Source organism: Erinaceus europaeus, chromosome 1 (assembly GCF_950295315.1).
Source record: "Erinaceus europaeus chromosome 1, mEriEur2.1, whole genome shotgun sequence".
Taxonomy (NCBI): Eukaryota; Metazoa; Chordata; class Mammalia; order Eulipotyphla; family Erinaceidae; genus Erinaceus; species Erinaceus europaeus.
In genome coordinates, this window is record NC_080162.1 from 173,506,950 (window position 1) to 173,527,839 (window position 20,890).

The following is a 20,890-nucleotide window of genomic DNA, read 5'->3' on the forward strand; positions in this document are numbered from 1 at the left end:
AGGGAAAATGTGGAAATGTACCCTTGTGACAACAAAAGTCTTATAAATCCACATCTCCTCAATAAAGTGAAACTGGAGTTGAAAGAAAAACACTACACACACACACACACACACACACACACACACACACACACACACAGAAAGATAGTCATTCAACAAATAATTTTATAAGGAATTGTAGGTACAAGAAATACTAGTGATATGTATGTGTATGTAAATATACACTAAATGTCTTCACGCTCAAGGAATTTATCAATCAGAGAAAAGGACAGGCAAAGATAAAGCATCATATAAACAAGTAGCATTCCAACTACAATAAATGCCCTGGTAGAAAGTACATAGAAAAGCTCTGAGCATGTGAGAGGAGAAAAATCAGAGAGATTTTAAAGAGCAGTTCTAAGGAAGTGTCTGTCAGTTACAAGGACCAGCACAAGGATCCTGGTTCAAGCCCCCGGCTCTCCACCTGCAGGGGGATTGCTTCACAGGTGGTGAAGCAAGTCTACAGGTGTCTTTCTCTCCCTTTCTGTCTTCCCTCTTCTCTCTCCATTTCTCTCTGTCCTATCCAACAATGACAACATCACTAACAACAACAATCATAACTACAACAATAAAACAACAAGGGCAACAAAAGGGAAAATAAATTTAAAAATAAATATAAAAAATATATTTGTGAAAAAGAATGTCCTCTACATGACTCCCAGTGGCAAACAGCCATTGATACATTTTCACAACAGCCAAAATGGAGTGTTTTTTTTGGGTTTTTTTTTTTTTTGGCTCATTTCTTTCTTTCATCCTTTCTATCTTTCTTTTTTAATCTTTATTTTTTTTGGATAGAGATAGACAGAAATTGAGACAAAAGGGGGAGAGGCAGAGACAGAGAGACACCTGCAGCCCTTTGGCTCATTTCTTGAGTTGAAGATGAAAGCAGGATCTTCCAGATGAAAAAGCAAATGTCAGTTTGATGTGTGTAGCTGGCAGACTTGCCTCCATGATTATTTTGGAGATGCAAGTATAACACTCTATAGATTTGAGAAAGTTTGCTGCTATTGTTTGTGGGACTCCATACATTTGAGAAAGTCTGCTATAATCATTAAATAAGCTCTTGGGCACAGAGTAAACAGAAGAGTGATGTTCCATTGCCAACCATTTCCTCTTCCTGCTCCCTTCCGTCATGCCCTGTGATTTCTATTTTCTATACATTCCTGAGTGCATTTCCTCAGGAAATGAGATGATGTGGACAGTAATCAGAGACACTGATGACATACATTTGGTCTTCAGGCAAAATATGTTAAGAGAGTAAGATAAGACTCATTGTGTCTTGCTGTTCTATGGCTATTTCTATTTTTCTTATGTCCCACTTGCTGTTCAGGACTCTCAGAAGTCTGTGTCTGGATGCCCCTTTGTGTGTGTGTGTGTGTGTGTGTGTGTGTGTGCATGTTTATATGTGCATGTATTCCCTTGTACACTCCTTGTGTTGAGGCTGATTATATCATATGCCACAGCACTTTGCTGTCACTAATATTGCACCGAAAATCAGTCATCCTCATAAATTAAATTTTAAGTAAATAAACAGAATGAAGGAGTACATTTTAATGCCTGTATACCATGCATCAGTCACTTTAGTAGATAGTTTCATTAGACCCATTCAATCAACCTGTTATTATTGTTGTATAGATAAGGGTCAGATGTTGAAATGTGCAGTGGTTAAGGATCCTGTGCCAGGTCAACCACAAAGCAAATGGCAAGACTGGGATTTTATTACAGCTTTATATGATTTTACAGAAAATATATATTCCTCTGGGAATTGGGCTGTAGCGCAGCGGGTTAAACACAGGTGGTGCAAAGCACAAGGACTGGCGTAATAAGGATCCCTGTTGGAGCCCTGGCTCCCCACATGCAGGGGAGTCGCTTCACAAGCGGTGGTGAAGCAGGTCTGCAGGTGTCTTTCTTTCTCCCCCACACCCCGTCTTCCCCCATCTCTCTCCATTTCTCTCTATCCTATCCAACAATGACGACAACAACAATAATAACTACAACAATAAAACAAGGGCAACAAAAGGGAATAAATAAATAAATAATTTTTTAAAAAAGAAAATATATATTCCTCTTCCTGGTATATTTGTAATTTTTAATCAGGGATGCTAAATTGATGATACAAGTAGAATTTCACTCTATTGATGGGGTTTCTGATGCCATTCCTAGCCATTGGGATCTATATCTTAGCCATGGATCTTTTTGGCACCATCAAGTCTTCTTACAAAGGTAGATGCCTACTTAAGTAATATTTTTAAAAAGTTTAATAGTCAAGAAGAACAGTAGTTTATTGCCAGTGATACTTGTTATAATTACAAAGTATTCTTTATTATTTGATTTAATTTTTGTTTCTCTTTTCTTTTATTTATAAAAAGAAAACATTGACTAAACCGTAGGATAAGAGGGGTACACCTTCACACAATTCCCACCACCAGAACTCCATATCCTGTCCCCTCCCCTGATAGCTATCCTATTCTTTTTTTTTTAATATTTATTTATTTTCCCTTTGTTTTTGCCCTTGTTGTTTTATTATTGTAGTTATTATTGTTGTTGTTGCTGATGTCTTCATTGTTGGATAGGACAGAGAGAAATGGAGAGAGGAGGGGGAGACAGAGAGCGGGAGAGAAAGATAGACACCTGCAGACCTGCTTCACCACTTGTGAAGCAACTCCCCTGCAGGTGGGGAGCCGGGGGCTTGAACCGGGATCCTCTCGCTGGTCATTGTGCTTTGTGCCACCTGCACTTAACCGCTATGCTACCGCCCGACTCACGCTTTCCTATTCTTTAAGCCTCTGGGAGTATGGACCCAAGGTCATTGTGGGATGCAGAAGGTGGAATGTCTGGCTTCTGTAATTGCTTCCCCGTTGAACATGGGCGTTGACAGGTGTATCCATACTCCCAGCCTGTCTCTCTTTCCCTAGTAGGGTGGGACTCTGAGGAAGCAGAGCTCCAGGACACATGGTGGGGATCTGTCCAGGGAAGTCTAGTCGGCATCATGCTAGCATCTGGAACCTGATGGTTGAAAAAATATTATAAATATTTGTAAAAATATTATAAAAAGGAAACGCTGGCAAAATCATAGGATAAGCGGGGTTCAACACCACACAATTCCCACCACCAGAACTCCATATTCCAACCCCTCCCCTGATAGCTTTCCTTTTCTTTAACCCTCTGGGAGTATGGACCCCGGGTCATTATGGGGTGCAGATGTTGGAAGGTCTGGCTTCTGTAATTGCTTCCCCGCTGATATTGGACTTTGACAGGTCGATCCATACTCCCAGCCGGTCTCTCTCTTTCCCTAGCGGGGCAGTGCTCTGGGGCAGTGGGGCTCTAGGACACATTGGGGGGAAGTTGTCTGCCCAGGGAAGTCTGGGTGGCATCTGGAAACTGGTGGCTGAAAAAAGAGTTAACATATATAACCAAAGTGTTGACTAATCATGAACCTAAAGGCAAGAATATTACAGATGAAGATTTGGAGTTTCCATTTTGAAGATCGCTTGTAGGCCTATTTCAGTTATATTCCAAGGGGTCCATGACTATCCTAGTTTTTTTCCTGAGCCTGACAATTTGATTTTTTTTTTTTTAACAATACATAGATCTTAAAAGAGTCGAACTAAGTAAGTTAGACCAGATGTAACTGACTGCAGTCAACCATTTGAAAAGTGGTGATTGTAATAGAAATAAAGAGAAGTATGTAATTTAAAAATATGTGGTGGGGGTTGTATTCAGTATAAGCTGCAAAGAAAAAGAAAAGAAATCCAGAAATATTTGATAGTGTGGCAGATACTATAGACTGGCTCTTTTTAAAAAAATTATCTTTGTTTATTGGATAGAGACATCCAGAAATTGAGAGGATAGGGGAGATAGAGAGGGAGAGAGACAGAGAGACTCCTACAGCAGTACAGCACTCGTGAAGCCTTCCCCATGCAGGTTGGGGCTCAAACCCAGGTCCTTATACACTGTAACATGTGCACTCAACCAGGTGCTCCACTACTCAACCCCTTAGACTGGCACTTTATTATTATTTTTTATTTATAAAATGGAAACATTGACAAAACCATAGGATAAGAGGGGTACAACTCCACACAATTCCCGCCACCAGATCTTCATATCCCATTCCCTCCCCTGATAGCTTTCCTATTCTTTAAGCCTCTGGGAGTATGGACCCAAGGTCATTGTAGGATGCAGAAGGTGGAAGGTCTGGCTTCTGTAATTACTTCCCTGCTGAACATGGGCATTGACTGGTTAATCAATACGTCCAGCCTGTCTCTCTCTTTCCCTAGTGGGGTGGGTCTCTGGGGAAGCGGAGCTCCAAGTCACATTGGTGGGGTCATCTGTCCAGGGAAGTCTGGTCAGCATCCTGCTAGCATCTGGAACCTGGTGGTTGAAAAGAGAGTTAACATACAAAGCCCAACAAATTGTTGACCAGTCATGGACCTGAAGGCAGGAATAGTGCAGATGAAGTGTTGTGGGGTCCTCCATTTTGTAGTTAGCTAGTAGGCATATTTTAGTTATATTTCAAAGGGCCTGTAGCTTTACTATTTTTTTTTTTTTTTATTCTCTGAGCCTGAAATCTGATATGCAGGTGGATCCAAGTTATTGTCTGGGGAGGTGATGTCATGGCTGGAAAAGGGACAGAAAGCTGGATCAGGGAAGAGAGTGTCTCCCTAATATGGGAAAGGGGTATAAATATTGTTGACTGTAAACTCCACCAATTTGATTTGGTCTGGGGCCCATATTAATCTTAGGAGCCTATGTGACCTCTGCATCCCTGTAAATCTGACTAAAGAGTCATCATTAAAGTATGTAGATTGGCTCTTTGAACAAATCCACATTACCTTCTTTATTCTTTGCCTTGGCTACTGTTGCCAAAATTACCCCCAAAAATGCATTTTTTTAAAATTTTACTTAGTTTCCACCAAAGCAAGGCATCATGTCAGACATATAACAAAATGCACAAATAAGGCACTGAGGAAGTAGTAAGTCAAGTGTAAGAAGAGATCTCCTGGCAAGGTCTGTGTCAGAATTTCCTGGTATTGTTGGGGCATCTGCTGTGAAGTTTCCATTTTTTGTTCCTGGTTGTTATGGGGGTTGATTGGTGGGAGGTAGTACTGTATAACTTGTTAGTTCAGAACTTCCAGCTATGTACATTTGTCTTGTTGAACATTCCAGCCAAATTCTCCAGGCATCTTACAATTTAGCAACTACTCTTCCTGTCTTAGCTAGCTAGACAATTCTGGTGTCTGAAAACAAGAATTGGAACTGGTCCTGCTACCATAAAACCAAGAAAAGTGATATTTCAAGGAGGCTGTGTTTAATACTGATGTGAATAGCAGTGGAAAGGTGTGTACTTACTAATTTAATGGTTTTATTTTTCCTTTCTTTTTAAAATTTCCTTATTGGAGAATTAATGTTTTACATTTGACAGTAAATACAATAGTTTGTACATGCATTATATTTCTCAGTTTTCCATGGAGGTTTTTTTTTGTCTTACTAGAATGAAAGTATTAATCAATAAAGATTAGTTGATAAGTAAACTGGAAGTAGATAACTTTTAAAATTGAAGATAAGTTTATAAAAGAAGACATCTCTGTAATCTGAATATGACACAGATTATAACATGCTAATTACACAGAATCAGGTTAATATAGGAAAATGAACAATTTGATTTCTGATGATATACTCTAAGGAAGGAGATACAGGAGTGACTAAGATATTAGATCTTTGAGACATTGAGTGTTATAAAATTTGTCTCTGCCTTAGCTTTCTTTCAATTTGTTATTAATTTATTATATATTGGACAAAGACAGATATAAATCAAGGGGGAAAGGGAAGCTAGAGAGCGACACTTGTAGCACTGCTTCACTGCTGGTGAAGCTTTCTCCCTGCAGGTGGGGACCAGGGGCTTGAACCTGGGTCCTTGAGCACAGTACCATGTACATCTGCATAATTTGATCTTTCTCTTAGAGTTTTGGGGGATTAGAGTATGATAATGTATAGAAAGAAATTTTATTTCAGTGTTTTGCACATAATAAAGCACATAAAATGTAGGAATTATTGTTGCTGCTACTGTTGCTATCGCTGTTACTATTGTTGTCTGGTATATGCTTCAGAGTGTTGTGAATATGGAATAGCAATCACTTCTATCTCCCAATTTTACAGGTCTTCCTTTCAGTTCTTACAGCTTAATCCCTTTGCAATATCTAGATCACTTAGCTGCATTCATAAAGTAGGCACTCAGAAGGCATCCTCTATAAGGCAAATATGCATTTATCAGGGACCTGGCACACAAAACTGAACGAAACTTGTTCCTTGTCTCCATCTAAACTCTGATCATTAGAGAAAAGAGATGGATTAAATGGAATTGCTTTGCACTAACATTTATGATATATCAGACAGGATTCTAGCAGGAACAAAACCATTAGGAAGTGTGAGTGTGTGTATGTGTGTGTGTGTGCGCTCATTTACTATTTTTACAGACATTGCAGTTCTATATATTTGTTACAGCTAACTAAGCAAGCCCAAAGTCCATAGGTAGAAAAAGAAGGAGCAAGAGCAGACTAAAGCCCCATGAATATTATACCTTTGAATCTTAAGCTCCTCCTATACTCATTTATCATGCTTCAACCCAGTTTCTCTGTTCTCAAGAAATACTCTTGAATTGGGATATGTTTCTCCCTCATACTCCTTATCTCTGTTATATACCAGTTGGGCCTTTCTTCTGAGGAATTGAGTTTATGATAAACAGACATACAAATTTATTCTAATATATACTGCTAATTTCTTGAATACACTCTAGCTGAATTTATTAACAGATTTTATTTAGTCATCTGTGCAGCTAGTAAAAATAATTGGCTGTCTGAGGACTAAGAGCATAGCTCAAGCTAAAATGTGAATTCATTATTTTTCAGCTTTAATTTTTAATTTCACCTGCTGTTTACTGCTCAGAGGAATGGTAAATGGTATTTGAAATGTGTACTGAAGAAAGAAACTTTGGCAGTCAGTCTTCTTCTTCTTCTTCTTCTTCTTCTTCTTCTCTTTCTTCTTCTTCTCCTTCTCCTCCTCCCCCCTCCCCCTCCCCTCCCCCTCCCCCTCCCCCTCCCCCTCCCCCTCCCCCTCCCCCTCCTCCTCCTCCTCCTCCTCCTCCTCCTTCTTCTTTTTTTACCAGAGCACCACTCAGCTCTGGTTTATGGTGGTGCGGGGGACTGAACCTGGGACTTCAGAGCCTCAGGCATGAGAGTCTCTTTGCATAATCATTATGCTATCTACCCCTGCCCTATCTCTCTGAAAGTTAAAGAAGTTGTGACAATTGATGGATTTGAAAAGCTGTATTTTTACTTCTTCTTGCCAATGGAATTCAAGGTATTGAATTATTTAGTCGAAGTCTTTTAGCTCTAAGACACTGTTAACCAGCTCAGGTTAAAAGGTTGGGGTGAGGGGGCTGGGCAGTGGTGTGCCCAGTTGAGTGCATATGTCACCATGTTCAACCTCCTGGTCCCCGCCTGTAGGGAGGAAACTGCAGGAGCAGTGAAGCAGTGCTGCCAATAGTTTCTCTTTCTCTCCTCTCTTTTCTGCCTTCCTCCACCTCCCCTCTCAGTTCTTTGTCTTACCAAATTAAAAAAAAAATTAAGTTGGGGTGAGGTGGGTAGGATGGTTTTGAAGAGAGAGATCAAGGTGTGTATGTACAGGGGACCTGCAGCCAGTGTTCGTGGATGTAGAGGAGGCCTCGGTATGTGTGGGCATTAAGGCAGCTCTCTCTGAGAGCTCTGCTCTGTCTGAGAATCTTTCTGTTTTCTGCTCCTGTTTAGCTCCAAAGTCTGCTCCTCCGTCCTGCCCCTCACTCTGTCCTGGCTTCTTCTATTTCCTTATGTGTATCTGGCCCAACCACCAATCAGTACTGCCACTTCTAGACATGACCACTGATTGACAATGCTCTCTGAAAGTGATCAGATTACTGAAAGCAAAGATTCCTTTGATCTTACTAGTGCTAAGAGAAATTGTCTAGTACTCTCTTTGAGAACTGATTTGTTCCTTAATTATAAATATCAGAACCATGTTCACCAACCTACAGAAAAGTACCATTCTAATTGATTTTGTGAAATCTGTGATTTGGGCAGGAAAACCATCTTTTAAAATTAAAAAAAAATTTTCTTTATTTATTTATTGGACAGAGACTGTCAGAAATCAAAACAGAAGGGGGTGATGGAGAGGGAGAAAGACAGATACCTGTAACATTGCTTCACCGCTTGCAAAGCATTCCCCTGCAGGTGGGGACCGGGGGCTCAAACTCAGGTCCTTACACATTGTGATATGTGTGCTCAACCAGGTGCACACATGGGAAAAACCAAGCCCCTTGGGAAAACCAAGTCTGGTTAAGGGGCCTGGGTTGTGATGCACCCAGTAGAGTGCACATGTTGCCATGTTTGAAAACCCAGTATTAAACTGCTGATCTCCACTTGCAGAGGGAAAGCTTCATGAGTGGTAGAGTAATGCTACAGGTATCTCTTCTCTCTCTCTCTCTCTCTCTGTGTCTCTCACTCTTTCTCCCTCTCCCTCCCTCTCCCTCTCCCTCTCCCTCCCCCCCCATAACTTAAAAACAGGAATAAAGAGGGAGAGAGAAGGACTATCTTAAAGGTGGAGTCATTGTGCAGACACTGAATTTCAGCAATAACCCTGGTGGAAAAAATAGTCTGCTTAGATTTACAGATCAGTCACAAATAACCATATACCTTATGAAGAAAGTTAATTCTGATATGCATCTTCTCTTTTGGCTATATATGTTTATGCCAAGAGCTCAGACCAAAGGGGGCTATAGCTTATAGACTGTCATAAGAACAGGGGAGATTAGAGGTTGGCTGCAATACAGGGTATCAGAAAGACAGTGTAATGTGATGGAGAGAGTAGCCTGTTTAGAATGATGGGCAGAATAAGAATTCACTGAGAGGGGGGATAGAGACTACTTGTGGTTGACTCTGGAAGTGAACATATCAGGACATTGGTAGAGTTGAAGCCATATAAGCATTTCAGTGTTGGGTGTGACACTGGGGAGAATTCAGTCTGCTCCCACAGAACCCCAGGAACACAGCACCCAGGAGTATCAATGTTGGACTCTAGGATCATATCATAATGATTACAAAATAGTATGACAATAACAGAACATTAATGTTTTTTTTATATTTATTTTTATTTATTTATTCCCTTTTGTTGCCCTTGTTTTTTTTTTTTATTGTTGTAGTTATTATTGTTGTTGTTGTTGTTGGATAGGACAGAGAGAAATGGAGAGAGGAAGGGAAGACAGAGAGGAGGAGAGAAAGATAGACACCTGCAGACCTGCTTCACCATCTGTGAAGCGACTCCCCTGCAGGTGGGGAGCCGGGGTTCGAACCGTCCTTATGCCGGTCCTTGTGCTTTGCGCCACCTGCGCTTAACCCGCTGCGCTACAGCCCGACTCTCCAACATTAATGTTTTAACAACCCTAACTTTGATTGTAGGAATCAGATTATGTGAGACTTGGAAATGAAGAGTCTGTCGGGACTGGAAGAAAAAGAGGGCACTGTCTACAAACGCAGACAGATAGTTGTAGAGATGACAGTTAACTCATATCTTCAACTTAAAAGAACTGCTGAGGCTTGGGTGGGATTGGGGATTCAGAATGGTGGCAATGGGAATATTATGGAATTATAACCCTACTCCCCCACTTTTTCTCTTTTTTTTTTTTTTTTTTGCGGAGCACTGCTCAGCTCTGCCTTATAGTGCAAAGGATTGAACCTGGGACGTTGTAGCCTCAGGTATGAGAATCTCTTTAAGTAACAATTATACTATCTACTCCCGTCCAGAATTATACACCTGTTGACAAGTAATTTGGTGAACCAGTATTACAGCATTCATAAAAAATAAAACCAAAAAAGAATTTAATGTTTCAGGGGTTGGTTAAAATGGAGATCCATTCATAAAAAAAAAAAAAAAAAAAAAAAAGAATTCACTGAGAGGAAACCGCAGAGTTCTTAGGGGATTCATGAAGGAAAGGTACAGACATGGAGGATCTTTTCTTGCCTGAGGTCCTGCCTCCTCCCAGAGAAGGACTTTCTGATTCTCTCACAGTAAACGGAATTCACGGATCTTGTGTAGATCAACTTTCCTGTACTTAACAGTTGCCTTTTCTCCTCCATAAAGATACTTCTTGGAGGAAAAAAGAAAACTTTAGGTGGTTCCCAAATTTTATGAATTTATAAAATAGTTACTGCAAACCAGATGTAGAAGTAAGAAAGATGACATAGACTGTTATACATTATGACATCACTACTCTTAAGTGTAAATGTTAGAACTTGGGCCTGCTAAATAGCTTGCTTGGATAGTGTCCTGCTTTGCCATGTGCCCTGATCCCCATCACATTGAAGGAAGCTACTCTGACTGTCTGAAAAAGTCATCCCAGAGTGGTGAAGTATGGGAGATGACAGCAACAAAAAAGTGTTAGGACTCATAAGGAGAATAAGAAGGTTGAATGTGGGCCACAAACAGATAGGAGGAGGTGTTCTTGGACTTACCTGGGGACTATGACCTGGGTTCTATGACCTGTCCCTAATTCTTCACCCTGCAGGATGAAATCTTTCATCCCTGGGAATTTTAAAAATGTTATCACTTTAACTATGACTTGCCTCTGAAGTTCTGAAATTGTCTCTACAGGTTTGGCCTGGATTACCCTGGCAGTGCTTGTGGAAAGAGAGTTCAGGGTCTCTTAATTAAAAAGTAAAACAAGTCCTATTTTTTGTGCTCACCTGGTTATAAAATAAGGTTGTATTCTTGGAGATCAAGTCCTCCGTGAAGTATAGCTGAATACTTGATAATGAAAGGATTTAAATGGTGGCTATTCTCCCCCAAATTATAACATAAATCTCTATTTCCTTTTAGCTACCTTAGGGCATTACTTTTCTGACTGAGGGATTTAATGGCCTTACATTTTAAAGCTCCGGGAACTTTTCAGCTATCCTCTTTAAACTTTAATTAATATATGCTACTATTTGCTACATATAATTACCTGAAAATTCTTCCATCCAGTTATTCTACAAATGCTGCTTTACAGTACACTCTTTCTGAAACTCTTCCAGGTTCTTGAAAACATCAGTGCACAAAACGATGACAAAAAAATGTCCCTTATAAAACTTCTATTCTGGTGTGCAGTCCTGACATAATTTTTAGTTTATAGAGTTTGTTGTAAAATGGCAAGTGTCAGAGGACAATACACAATAAACTAAGGGGGGGGTGATGAGTTAGAAGAAAACATCGCAGTTTCTAAATAGGTTGATTAGAGTCAACTTCACTTAGAAAAAGACGGTTTCAGAAAAGACTAAAAAGTAAGGAGACAAGAACAAGCAATGTGGCTATCTGAAGAAAAAGCACTGCTAGAAGTGAAAGGGGCCTGAGGCATGTCAAGTTATAAACCAGCAATAATAAGTAGAAGGTGAGAACAGAGGGAGGAAGAACAGAGAAAGATTGCTAAGGGTAGGGGTTAAGGGTAGAGACTGATCAAATGAGACATTGGAGGCTACTACAAAGACTTTGCCTTTTATTCTAAATGAAATACGGAGTTACCAGTTCATTTTCAGTGAAGGGTATCTATGCTCTAACCCTCTAACCCTGGTTGTTAAGTGGTAAGGTTTTTTGTTTTTGTTTTTAATTACATACACTTTTTTTTTTTCGCCTCCAGAGTTATCACTGGGGCTCGCTGCCTGCACTATGAATCCACTGCTCCTGGAGACTATTTTTCCCCCTTTTGTTGCCCTTGTTGTTTATCATTGTTGTTGTTATTGCTGTAATTGTTGGATAAGACAGAGAGAAATCGAGAGAGGAGCGGAAGACAGAAAGGGGGAGAGAAAGACACCTGCAGACCAGCTTCACCACTTATGAGGTGCCCCCCCTACAGGTGGGGAGCCAGGGGTTCAAACTGGGTTCCATACACCAGTCCCTGCACTTCGCATTTTGTGCGTTTAACCCACTGCGCTACCGCCTGCACCCCCATTTCTTTTGTTAATATTTACTTTTTTTTTTAATTGGATAGGACAGAGGGAAGGGGAAATTGTGAGGGAGGAAGAGACATCCCTACAGCACTGCTTCATTGCTTCCTTCCTTTTAGGTGAGGCTTGAACCTGGATCTTTGTGTGTGAAAATTTGTGTGTTCAACTGGGTGTGCCACTACCTGGTCCTAGTGGTAAGGTTTTTAAATGGTATTGTTGAGAAAGAATTGGATATGGGAAGAGGAAAGGTAGAAACCAAGATCCAGGAAGAAAACTACATAGTACAAATCCGAGAAACACATAATTTGGCTAGATCAAGGATTAATGTGATAACTGTGATACTGAAGAGAAGTTATTAGGTTCAGAAGACACTCACAGCCCTTCATATATATGTATGTTTGTATGTTCCAGGGGCTTCATGCCTACATGATTCCTCTGTGCCAGCAGCTTTTGTTGTTGTTTTTGTTTTTTCCATTTAGTTTCAGATTGAGGGACACATAGAGGGAGAAAGAAAGGAGAGATATGGGAGTCGAGCAGTAGCGCAGCGGGTTAAGGCACGTGGTGCAAAGCGCAAGGTCCAGCATAAGGATTCTGGTCGAGCTCCCGGCTCCCCACCTGCAGGGGAGTAGCTTCACAAGGAGTGAAGCAGGTCTGCAGGTGTCTGTCTTTCTCTCCCCATCTCTGTCTTCCTCTCCTCTCTCGATTTCTCTCTGTCCTATCCAACAACAATGACATCAATAACAATAGTAATAACTACAACAATAAAAATAAAAGAAAGGAGAGATATGTTCGCACTGGTAAATCATTCAGGAAGCTTTCCCTGGTGCTATCTGTGCTGATTCCGGATGGTACTTGAACCTCCTGGCGTTTGGTCATGCACTGGTGAACCATCTCCTTGTCCTAAGATCTGTTCTAAAGGTACAGAAAATAAGATCTTACATGGATTGCATGTGTTTGGTTGAGTAAAACTTTGGTTTACGGAAAACCAATGCAATTATAAATTAATGTGGTAAGTTCAATACACTGACATTAAATCCAATGATGAAGGTCTATTTTGATGACTGATTTTGTCTTTGCCTCTACATTTGGCTGGAAAAACATAATTTATTGAACTTGAATTTAATATTAGACCTTTCAGAAATGGATATTTTCATTCAGGGCTTTTGCAAAAAAATTTTTTTTAATACTCAAGTTATGTGTTCTTACTTGCTTAATGTTAATAGAAGGCTTGAAACTTAAGCCAAGTAGTCTTACACCAAAGATTTTTGAAATAGTGTTCCGTCCTGAATGTGCAGCTGACTAATCTGCCATCAAACAAGCCAAATCATGCTTTGTTGAATATTAAGTTGTCAAGATATTGAAGTTAAAATTTGCTGTAGTAAGTCCAGCATTAACAACACTGATTGATGAGATAGTGAAGTTTTGTGGTTGGAATGCATAATGCCAAAAGCTAATACGTTTTCAACTCTGTCATGCTGAGTTTTACTTCTCAGCCCATCATCACACGTCTAAACCAGTCTGATTTTCATTGGCCAGTTACTCAACTTGGTATGAAGAAATAATAGACTTGAGGAAAAATCCGTCAACAAATGCTTCATTAGTTTCAGAGTGCCAAGAGAATCATATAATCAAGGGACTACCAATTGGAAGTAATTACTTTTAAAATGTCTCTATTATGTCTGTTCACTACGACTGAGTGAATTTTCCATCCAGCTTATTTTCTTCTAAACCTAGCATGAAATTTTGAAAAATTTAATCGAAAATGAGAAGTGAGTTGTGTAGGCTATTTCGGGACATGGATTTTATCCTAAAAGTATATATTTTCATTTAGCATGCCCTTAGTGATAGTTTAAATTAATTAATAAATAAATTGTTTCAGTTGCTAATATAATTTTCCTTCTTTAATTATTTTTTTCAAATATGTGAGTAAGATCACACAGTTTTCACCACAATTGAGATATTATTGTCTTAAGTCATGAATTGTGAAGTTTATATTTGTTTTAGAGCAAGATTTTCTGGGTTTCTTTTTTTACTTTTTTTTTTTTTACTGGATTTATTTCTTCTTCTCAAGACTTTATTTTTTTATGTTTTATTAATGATGTAATGGTGTTTTACAAAACTATGAAATTTCAGAGATGTAAGTTCACATGATCTGTATAAGTCATCACACCCTCCATCGCATTTTTGCTCCCCCCCCCATGACAAGGGACAGTATAGTTACCTTTTAATTTGCAAGTACATTTGTAGATTAAGTTTTAAAAATAAACCCTGGGCTGGGGAAACAGCATAGTGGTTATGCAGAAGGCTTTCATGCTTGAGACTCTGAGGGGCCAGGTTCCATCCTTGGCATCACCAGAAGCCAGAGTTGAGGAGTGTTACACTCTCTCTCTGCCTCTGTCTCTTTTCTCTGTAGCTCTCATTAATTAAATGTAAATAAAATATTAAAAACTAAAAATAAATCCTAATGTGAAGAAATGCAAACTGAAATAGGAAAAATGTATAAAGTTTACCAAATGTGAATGCATGATATCCTCCTGGTAAATGGAGTCTTTGAGAGTTGCTCTACCAAAAAATAAAAAATGCATTTAGGAGAAATTTTGGGTGGAGGATATATATCATAATGGTTATGCAAACAGATTCTCATGCCCGAGGCTCCAAAGTCCCAGGTACAATCCTCTGTATCACCATAAGCCAGAGCTAAACAGTGCTCTGGTCAAAAACAAAAATACATTCAGGAAAGTTGCTCGACCAAGTGGTCAATTCACCTGCTTCTATAACACACACACACACACACACACACACACACACACTCTCTCTCTCTCTCTCTCTCTCTCTCTCTCTCTCCCTCCCCCTCCCTCTTTCTCCTTTACCTCCAGGGTTATCACTGGGGCTCGGTGCCAGTACTATGAATCCACTGCTCCTGGTGGCCATTTTTTCCATTGTATTGGCTAGGATAGAGAAATTGAGAGCGGAGAGGGAGATAGTGAGAGGCACAGAGACACCTGCAGACCTGCTTCACTGCTCTTGAAGCTTTTCCCCCTGCAGATAGGGAGTGGGGGCTTGAACTCAGATCCTTGCATGAGTCCTTGCACTTTGTACTATGTGCACTTAATCAGGTGCACCACTGCCTGTCCTCCTATAATTTGTTCTCTAATATGATTTTTTACTATGATTGGAATTTCATATTCTGCTAACAAACAAAAGCCCAGAAGGTAAGTGAGTTGGCTTTCTACACATTATTCCTGGGAATCCAGTTAGTCTACAGAGCCAACTCCTCAAATCTACTTGATTAAAACTTTAATTGACATGGATAACAGATTTATGAATTAAAAAGTGTAGTTAAGATCAGTATTCATAGTCAAATATAAGGGTTGGCTTTATACTTGTAACAGTTCTATAAGCAAAGAAAGTTTGAGCTATTAAAATATATTTAATTGAGTTAAGTTGTAAATGAAAATACTTATGTCTTAAATTTTTACTTATTTTTTTTCTTTATGGGGGATTAATGGTTTATACTTGGTTCACACTTCTGCTTTGTGTTTTCCCTTCTGTTCTTGTTTTTCAACTTGTCTATAAGTATATGGAGCATCCCATAATCATCCTTTTCTTTCTGACTTATTTCATTTAACATGATTCCTGCAAGTTCCATTCAAGATGAAGTGAAGAAAGTGAGTTCACCATTTTTTAATAGCTGAGTAGCATTCCATTGTATATATAGACCATAATTTAACTCAGCTATTCAGCTATTGTTGGACACCGGGGTTGCTTCCAGGTTTTGGTTATTACAAATTGTGCTGCTATGAACATATGTAGACACAAAAATCTCTTTGGATGGGAGTGTTTGGTTCCTTAGGATATATCCCTACGAGAGGAATTGCAGGGTCATAGTCAGGTCCACTTCTAGCTTTCTGAGAGTTCTCCAGACTCCTCTTCACAGGGGTTGGACCAATTTACATTTCTACCAGCAGTGTAGGAGAGTTCCTTTGACCCTACAATCTGGCCAGTATTTGTTGTTTATGTCTTAATTTTTTATATTGTTTTTAGAGGTATTATACCTGCAAGTCTACAAAGTTTTGTACCTTGGGGCTGGGTGGTGGTGCACCTGGTTGAGTGCACACATTACAGTGAACAAGGACCCAGGTAAGCCTCAGGTCCCTAACCCCTTATAGGGACAGTTTCACAAGTGGTAAAGCAGTGCTACAGGTCTTTCTTTCTCTCTCTTCTCTTTTTTCTCTCTCTCTATTTCTCTTTCTCTCTCTACCTACCTCTCTCCTCTCAATTTCTGTCTCTATCCATTTAATAAATATATATAAATAGAAGGCAGTGTTTGTATTTCTCAAAGGCTGCTCTTATGTGTATGATGTTTGCATTATGAAAAATGCTTCATCAGTTGTATAATATTTGATATTGTTATTTTGTGTTTATGTTACATTTCCGCTGACTTAAACTGTGAAAACCTTAAGATGAACAGGGAACAAACACAATGTCTTTGATCTTGCTCACAGCCTTCTGCATATAGATGTGCAAAGCTGATTTGTGTGTGTGTGTGTGAAAATAAAAATTGTGTATTTCACTTTACAGGTGGGAAGCATTAAACGGGAAATGACCTTCACATTTCAGCCAGAGGACTTAAAGCGTGACTCTAGTAAAAAAATATCTCATCAGCACCTGTTTCCCTTGGCCATGGAGGAAGATGTGAAAACAGCAGACTCAAAAAAAGCCAACCGAACACTTGACCATGAAAAAGAAAACACCCGCTCCATTTGTCTCCTTGAGCAAAAACGAAAAGTTGTTTCTTCCAATATTGATGTTCCTCCAGCAAGGTAAGGTAACATTAGATCTTGTTTGAGTCTGCCCCAGGAAGCTGGTGGAGAGGGTAAACAGCCTTCACCAGGTCCCTCTAAAGTCTATAGACTTAAGAAGGGATTTCTTGTATTCTGTTGGTTGTGTGAAATGGTCCTGCTCTTCAGAATTGACTTTTGAATGTTTTTGTAGATTTTGAGAAGGAATAAAAAGCAAAAGAATCTATGTAGAAAAAACTATTAAATGTATGACTGAACATAGATACTTATCAACCAATGAGTGGGAGAGATATGCCTGCAGGCCAAAGTCATCTTTCCTTGACTATTTGTATTCGGTCCATAAGATAAGAGTTGTTTTCACATTTTCAATGTAAATATTTGGTAATTTGATCATCTGACTCATTGCCAAAAAAAGTTGGCAAACCCTATTTTACATCACGGTAATCCTTTTAAGATGGATATGTCTTAGAACTGGGCTAAGAGAATTTATTTGAAATATCAGAATGCTTTTGGGTGGGGAGATGGCATAATGGTTAGGCAAAATACTTATATTTTGTCTCACACTCAAAAGCTTCAGGTTCCATCCTTGGCACTACTCTAAGCCAGAGCTGAGCAGTGCTCTGATCTCTCTCCTTTGATTAAAAAAATTAAAAATAAGTAAAATTAAAGAATGGAAAGGCTTTTATTATACAATCTTTTGGAGACCTTATCCTGCAACATTATACTGTGACGATGTTATAGCAAAATGACAGTTGAGCCGTAGTAGAATGTGCACATCAGATCTTTTATATTCTTGCTTATCATTTAGCTCTTAGGATGTGGTTTTCTCCTTGACTAGGATTTTAGTCTGTTTTATTCATTCTGCATCATTTATACTATAACAATGCTTAATTCTGTGTACTAGCGTTTGAATAAAAGAAAAGCAGAAAATTCTGTTGCATAAAATGTTTCCTATTTTTAAAATCTTCTACTAAAATTCACTTACAAAACTTAAAGTCCATTTTTTTGCTAAGCCCTACATTTTCTTGAGTGATTTCTGGTAGTTTACTAGGAAAATCATATATTTAGAAAAGAAATATTTACCCCTTTTTCCCCTTTTCCACCTATCCATTTTCAGTAATTAGACTGTTATTTTTCTGTGTCAAAAGTATCTTTTCTAGAAAATTGCAGTTTTCTGTCCCACTACCAAGTTTGTGAGGTTTTCTTAACCTTTAATTGAAAAAAAATGTACTTAGTACTTCTGTTTAACTACTTGAAATTATTTCATTTTTAATTTTTTTCATCAAATGTGCATATTAAATTCTCTATAATTAGTTCTTCTAATTGGAGATTCACTATTAAATGTTTTATCATGTTCTAAACCTGCTAGGCAACCCAGTACATATCTGTTAGTGAGCTGACTCATAGGGAAAATGATGTTAATTTAAAATGTGAAGTGCTATGCCCTGTTTATTTTCTTCCTTAGCTAATATGGGAAAAAATGAACTTCTTGATGTGAAATGATTTAGTGCTGTTTTGAAATTCTTTGGGACTTTCTGCAGTAAAAATTTTCATTATATTACCATCTTTTTGTTTAAAACACCTGCAATGAATAGTTTCTAATTGCCGTACATTGTTTTAGGTATATTTTTATTTTACCCTCATTTTTAATAGTTGCTGGGAAAAATAATGAAAGGGGAGAAGAGAAATGTTTTCTGCCTTCGGTATATGGAAAAAGTTTTCACCCTCTCAAATTTTCTGACTGTATTTTAAAGTGACAAGGAAGCCAGTGTTATTGTGGGGTTCTAAAACAGTGGAAAGAATTCATCTGAGTTTTCAATCCATTGGTGAACAGTAAGAAATTTCTAATGATAAGATAAAATTTAGATGTTTTAATTCATTGGGGGAAATACTGTGAAAGACTCTTTGTTTGAGGTCTTTATATTTATTTTTATTCCTATATTCACCACAATATCAAAAATGTAAAGTGTAATGATTTAAACTTTCAGACTTTTTCTGTTCTATTTCCATTTACTGTTATCAAGTTATTATAACTTTTAGTTTCTAACATCATCTAAGTAGATCAACACTTTATTTTTAAAGATACAGAATGTCTTATTTGTATACTAAGGAACAGTAAGTCTGTACACAGTAAATAGTAAACTTTGGTAAGTCTACAGGTTAGGGAAAATTATTGGGATAAAAGAGGTCAGTTTTGAAGCTATGACATTAGTGTAGAGAAGACATCATGGTGTGGCATGTAGTGGATGGGTTGACAATTCAGATGAAGAGAAACAGACATATTTGAGGTTTGTTTGTTTCTGATAGAGATGAGACAGCAGAAATGACTGGAAGATCTAACAGAGAATGGATTTTTTTTTTTTGAAGACTGAGTTGCTAGAGAGGCTGGAGAAGCGATATAGAAAGTGAAAGGAATAGGTAGCTAGAAAGAGTATGTTCATTCATTCTGTAGAATTAGCACCTGCAACTGGACTTCTTGACCTTCATAGTGAGACATGTGTGTACTGGGAAATTCTCCAGCACTCAGGAAGCAAGTTCAACTTATTAGGCATAAAAAGAAAATGACAGGTGTCTGTCATAGCAAGGTATGACATGTTATCGTGTGTCTGAAATGTTAAGTGATCATATAGGAAGTACCCATTTAGCAAACAATATCTTTCAGACCAGGGCAGGTTTCTGATCTCAAGTGAAATTTATTCTTTATTGCCTCCCTGATTGTTTCTCAGAGAACATTCATTTGTTGTCATTTATAGCCATGACACCTTAAAATACTTCTGTAATTCTAGGGGCTGGGTGGTGGCACACTTGGTTGAATACATGTTACAGTGTGCAAGGACCTGGGTTCGAGCCCCTAGTCCCCACCTGTAGGAGAAAAGCTTTGCAAGTGGTGAAGCAGTGTTAGAGGTGTCTCTCTCTGTCTCTATCTCCCATTTCCCTCTTGATTTCTGTCTCTATCTAGTAAATAAGAAAAGATAATAAAATGTTTAAAAATACATAGAAAAATACTTTTGTAATTCTAATACCACTTGCTACTCAGTCTTTTTTTTTTTTTTTTTTAAGCTTCTACAGTTAGGCAAAGATTATTAGATAACCTAGATTATTAGAGCATATCTCTTTTTTTTCTGTCAGACATTGTTTTGTTTGGAAGTACTGATGCCAAAATTGGTTGGATTTCACCCAAACAGCAATTACAATTTGATTATGCAAAGTAGTAACTGTCTTCTAATTATAACTCTAAAGCTAAAGAAATCTATTAGCAAACCAATTGTAATGGGAAAAAAGGAAATTTTGGCCAAAAATATTCCTAGACCTAACAGAAGTTTATTAGAATGCTCCAGATTGTTACTTTGGTATTGGAGAAAATGAACCATATGGTACTGTTTGTTTTGCAGGTTTTAAAAATATAATGATGTAATATTTATCATTTGCTGCATAGACTGAAATCATAGGATGTCATTATAGAAATTGCATGGTTCAAAAGAATTTCAGGAACTCAAATTACTTTGATTTCCAGTTGGAAAATGACCTAAAGCAATATCATACATTTACTGTGTGGTCATGTGAACTAATTTGGCTACTGTTTTCAGTGGCGCTGTCAGTTTTTTTCTTTTGTCTATATACCACTAATAGAAAAAAAAATCTCCCATGTCAAATCTGGAATTATGTGAGATATTAGGCAAAATTGCTGTAATTATTTCTAAATCTCTAAAACCCTAGTCTCTTAGGAGCAATTGTTAATGCATTCATTTTTTTTTTTTCAGTTCACCAACTCTGATCAATATGAAAACCGCCCCAAAGAGGGGGACGGGAGATTGAATTTTAAAAAGCACATTAAGCTGTCTTATTGAATATTTTTTCGTTGAAAAGTATATTTGGTGTCCAGGAGATAGTTCAGAAAGGAAAGCTACACCTTATTTTGCTCACAGCGCTGGGTTTGACCCCAGGCAGCATATAGGAGCACCATGGACAGCACCACACCAAGGAAACTCCGTGGATGATGGAGTAGTGCTCTGGTGTTTCTCCCTCTTTATACTTTTGCTCTCC

The 20,890-nt window shown here is 38.4% G+C and overlaps 1 protein-coding gene across 1 annotated transcript in view; it reads left to right on the forward strand.

Moving 5' to 3' along the window:
• Window positions 1–20,890, forward strand: part of ZNF704 (zinc finger protein 704) — a 276,320-nt gene that overhangs the window by 36,247 nt on the left and 219,183 nt on the right. Inside the window, exon 2 of the mRNA XM_007520149.3 lies at window positions 16,626–16,867. Coding sequence (XP_007520211.2) covers window positions 16,626–16,867 — 242 coding nt within the window. The remainder of the gene's footprint in view (window positions 1–16,625; window positions 16,868–20,890) is intronic.